General features: G+C 33.2%; 1 protein-coding gene across 1 annotated transcript; it reads left to right on the forward strand.

Moving 5' to 3' along the window:
* The first annotated feature begins 223 nt into the window (after nucleotides 1-223).
* LOC146926362 (omega-3 fatty acid desaturase, chloroplastic-like) lies at nucleotides 224-4,537 on the forward strand. Its single transcript, XM_085758739.1, has 8 exons — nucleotides 224-1,092; nucleotides 1,644-1,733; nucleotides 1,845-1,911; nucleotides 2,213-2,305; nucleotides 2,571-2,756; nucleotides 2,861-2,941; nucleotides 3,191-3,328; nucleotides 3,974-4,537. Exons 1-8 carry the CDS (start codon nucleotides 614-616, stop codon nucleotides 4,157-4,159), a joined length of 1,320 nt encoding a protein of 439 aa, XP_085614865.1. The 5' UTR covers nucleotides 224-613; the 3' UTR covers nucleotides 4,160-4,537.
* Nucleotides 4,538-4,927: the final 390 nt, after the last annotated feature.

Raw genomic sequence — 4,927 nt, forward strand, 5'->3', positions numbered from 1 at the left:
TTAGGTTCATTGAGTAGTTAATGTATTTGGTCTACATTGTAAATAAAAAAGATTAATTATTCAATGAACCTAGAAAATGAATCTTTTTTTATATTTGAGACAGGAGGGATTAGAGAGTTTAAATATCTATCTCACACACAACATGACCCAATTGCTCGTAGGCCTCCACCCAACAACATCCCATGCGTGTATATAATCTCCAAGGCCACAACATGAACTACGTACGACATACCCTTTTCTTCTCCCTTCAAATTCAATCTCATTCACTCCTTAACCCTTTTGTTTAGATTTTTTCTGTCAGATTTCACAAACAAGTTGAGGTTAGGAACCGAACAAGTACCGTCACAACACAAACCTGCGGCTCTCATTCAAACACACATATCCATACCTAGATTGTTTCTACTATATCTTAAATTTCTCAAAAAATTATTGCTTTTATTCAATCCTTCAATTTTGGTTCACATATTTCCAATTTACCTTTCTACCCTTTTAAGGGACTTTCAAAAAGCTAACAACTTTAGAACCAAATCCAACAACAACTTTAGAACCAAATCCAACACCACCCTCCACAAAAAACTTCTTCCTTTCATACTTTAGTTTCACTCACTCACCAATGGCAACAATGTTTTTATCAGAATGTGGCTTAAGACCACTTCCACCATTGTACCCTAAACCAAGAACAAACACAATTTCATTACAAAAACCTTCAAAGATTAGATTTTTAAGCAAAACAACCAAAAGGGTATCTTCAGATCTAAGGTTTAAACCAAAAACATGGGAATTAAGAGTGAGTGCTCCTTCAAGGGTTGCAGAGGAAGAAGAAGAAAAAGGTGGAGGGGTAGTTCAGGAATTTCCAAATTTTGACCCTGGTGCACCACCACCTTTTACATTAGGTGATATAAGAGCAGCTATACCTAAACATTGTTGGGTTAAGGATCCTTGGAAATCTATGAGCTATGTTGTTAGGGATGTTGTTGTGGTTTTTGGTTTGGCTGTTGTTGCTGCTTATGTTAATAGTTGGTTTGTTTGGCCACTTTATTGGGCTGCTCAAGGAACCATGTTTTGGGCTCTCTTTGTTCTTGGTCATGATTGGTAATTTAATCTTATTTTTGTTTTTTTGTTTTGTTTTCTTAACCTTTAATATTGATTTTCAGTTCAGTTACTATTGGTTCAACCAATTTGGTTGTTTTTTCTTTAGTACTTTTAATGTTGATTTTTGCTCAATTATTATTGGCTGGTATTTTTTTCCTGGTGGCAAAGTTTGACTTTTAAGTTTGCTATGATAATTGATAAATATGGTATTTTTATTCTTGGTCATGATAGGTTGTTATAAATACTAATGGCCAATTTAGTCTATCTGTTATGTTTAACCTTTAATGTTAATTTTTGTTCAATTATTATTTGTTGGTTTTTTTTTCTTAGTGGCAAAGTTGTACTCTTTTAAGTTTTGATGATTTTTTTTTCCCGGATAGGAAGATGTTAATATATCAGTTATCTATCCCCATGAGCTTAACTCAGTTGGTAGGGATAATGCATATTATATGCAGGGGTCGGGGAATATATCAGCTATGTTAGTATTTTTCTTGTTTACCAGTTTATATTATGATAATTAATAATCATGTCTGGTGTTTTGGATATTTTAGTGGTCATGGAAGCTTTTCAAACAATCCTAAGTTAAACAGTGTTGCGGGGCATTTGCTGCATTCATCAATCCTAGTACCATATCATGGATGGTATGTTTATGTAGGAATAGTTGTTTTTCTCGTCTTGTAGTACTTTTTGTATTATCTTAATCTGCATTGTTTTTATCTAAGTTTTGAAAGTGCGTTTTACTAATTGTGCAGGAGAATTAGTCATAGAACACATCATCAAAACCATGGCCATGTTGAAAATGATGAATCTTGGCACCCGGTAAGCTTATATTCACTGTTCTAGTTTATGGCGAATATGTTTTTGTCCATGATTTCATATAAGAAACTTTATCGTTGACTAGAGTTTTTAAATAACTGCTAAAGCGGTGCTATAACGCTATAGTGTAGTGGGATTTAAACAAATTGCCATTAAAAATGTTGTGAAATAGTGACTATAGCACTAGCGTGCAGCGGAATTTGAACTAACCTGTAACCTCTATTTTCTGCTATTTGATATTGACATCATTGACTTTCAAAATTCAGAGTTTCTAATCCATTACATTTAATTCCAAATCTTGCAGTTGCCAGAGAAAATCTTCAAGAGCTTGGACAATGCAACAAAAATGTTAAGATTTACAATACCTTTTCCAATGCTTGCATATCCTTTCTACCTTGTAAGTTGTTATACCTAACTATTTTACCAGAATTTGAATATGTTTTGCTATTAGTTATGGTGTATGAATTGATCTATGAGGCACGCACACCAAACACGACACCGACATGTAAACATTGAAAATAGTTTTAGAAAATAGAAGTGATTACATGCAATTACAAGTGTCGGTGTTGAACACTCGGACACACATTCCATCTGAAGTGTATGTGCTACATAGAATTTTACATTTGTTGTTAATCTTATCTAATGATGGTGTTTGAATTCAGTGGAGCAGGAGTCCTGGGAAGAGTGGTTCTCACTTTGACCCAAATAGTGACTTGTTTGTGCCAAATGAGAGAAAAGATGTTATTACCTCAACAGTATGTTGGACAGCTATGGCTGCTTTGCTTGTAGGTTTAGGATTTGTAATGGGTCCAATTCAATTACTCAAGCTTTATGGCATTCCTTATGTGGTAAATTCCATTCCATCACTTTTTCTAACCATGAATTGGCCACTTTTTTTTAACTCTTTTTTATTCAAAATGAAGTACTAATTTGATATAACTTGAACTTGAAGCTTTTTGTCATGTGGTTGGATTTGGTGACCTATTTGCATCACCATGGCCATGAAGACAAATTACCATGGTATCGTGGACAGGTATCATTCTCCATTCTTTTCCTTATAAATTCTCTCATCAAATTTTTGTTGTTTTTCCTTTATTTTAATCTATTTTTAGCCGATAGAAAGAAAAAACCAAGCCTTTCATTTGGAATAAATTTAGAAGCAATTGGAGTTTTTCAGTAAAATTAAATTTTTCTTGAGAAAGTTTATTTCTTGTTTATGTGGAATTGAAAGTTTTCAAAATTGTCTTGTTTCTCAGCTTTATCTTTCATTTTGTATGGACAGGAATGGAGCTACCTTAGAGGCGGACTTACAACTCTCGATCGTGACTATGGATTGATAAATAACATCCATCATGACATTGGAACTCATGTCATTCATCACTTATTTCCTCAAATCCCACACTACCACTTAATTGAAGCTGTGAGTATCTCTTTTCACATACTCCGTATCCGTCCGCTCTTGATTATAAGCAAAACTAAATATATTTATCCTATTTTTTTCAAATATACCCGTGATTAATACTATTAATTTACCTTGGGAGATAAAAATTAAAGTTGGGCACATATAAACACGAGAGTATTTTCGGAACATCCATACACAAAATAGTCACATTAAATACACTACATATTTTCATGATATATATGAAAATAACAATAGAAGCTTATAATTAGGGACAAAAGTAGTATATTTATGGTATTTTAGGTATGACAACATCAAACAGAATGAAAGTTGTTCAATTTGATGATATTTAAGACTGGCAGTTATGCTTGTATATTTTTACTTATATTCAAGACCAGAGGCAGTGTTTGGATTCTATGCGTTCACGCAATCATTGATTTAGACCACTAAATCAAGATTAGACGGGCCCATATTTCAACTCTGTTTTTGGATTTGATTTACAAAAATCATAATGTAAACCGTCTGATCTTAATCCAACGGTTAAGATAGCGTGCCTGTGTCAAATGTGCGTAACTGCAGAGAATCTAAATACCTCTTTACACTATTCTTGATGAATGAATAATTGAATGGTGATTCTTATGAATTTGAATTTCTTTCCTCTTGTAGACTGAGGCAGCTAAACCAGTTCTTGGAAGATATTACAAAGAGCCAAAGAAATCTAGTCCTTTACCATTTCACCTCCTTGGAGATTTAATAAAAAGCATGAAAAAAGACCATTTTGTCAGTGACACTGGTGATATTGTTTACTATCAAACAGACCCTAACCTTGGTGGCTCTTCTACATCAAAATAAATATTTAATATTTATTTTTTCCTCTTGTAAAACAAGAGAGAAGCCACATAATTCATATGTCATATGACATAACACAATTTCATAAACTTTGAAAATTGTGTGAGCTTGAACTCTGATTGAGTCCTATAAATATTAAGAGTGAAATTTTCCTCATAAGAAAAGGGAAGAGGTGCTTTACAAATTGGACTGTTGTAACTTGGTGCTACTCATTGATTGAAGCAAAAGGTATATGTAGTGTATTCTTCATTGAAGATCAAGATTTGTGTAAATTGTTTATTCTTGATGAAGGGAGTTATGTCTTCATGGAAGTAATAATGTAACTTATCTCAACCTCAAAAAATTGAGTGATTATTATTGAATGGAATTGAAGCAACAAAAGTCACTTTCTTGTGTTTATCTCTTTGTCATGCACATTGTCAAGGTTGTGGTTCCGCTTATGTATTTTTCAAGAGTGGACCCAGTAAAGCACATTTTTCTTAATTCTACATTTTTGTCAATAATTTTCACATAAACTTGCATTTTTCACATGGTGTTTTTTAACATGGTGGAGTGTGATAGTGGTCCACTGTGGTCTGGTACTTAAAATGACAACTGGTTGTCTTTTTGGTTTTGTTTGAAGAAGCTTGGGGTCCTCTTCATTGGACGGAGAGTGACTTGATTGGTGTCGAGATAACAAAAAATAAGAGAACAAATATGCGTAGAATTTTAAAAGATAAATATTTATTTTCTTTTCTTTTTGTCATACCGACAATAGTCAAGTTACTCTCC

The sequence above is a fragment of the Medicago sativa genome, chromosome 4, assembly GCF_051527215.1.
Source record: "Medicago sativa cultivar Bolivia chromosome 4, Bolivia_mono, whole genome shotgun sequence".
Taxonomy (NCBI): Eukaryota; Viridiplantae; Streptophyta; class Magnoliopsida; order Fabales; family Fabaceae; genus Medicago; species Medicago sativa.

Bases quoted from the DNA above. Each gene is read 5' to 3' on its own strand.
- LOC146926362 (XM_085758739.1), top strand. From the start codon at position 614: ATGGCAACAATGTTTTTATCAGAATGTGGCTTAAGACCACTTCCACCA. The intron at 1,912-2,212 runs GTAAGCTTATAT...CAAATCTTGCAG, and splicing joins ATGATGAATCTTGGCACCCG to TTGCCAGAGAAAATCTTCAA. The intron at 3,329-3,973 runs GTGAGTATCTCT...TTCCTCTTGTAG, and splicing joins ACTACCACTTAATTGAAGCT to ACTGAGGCAGCTAAACCAGT.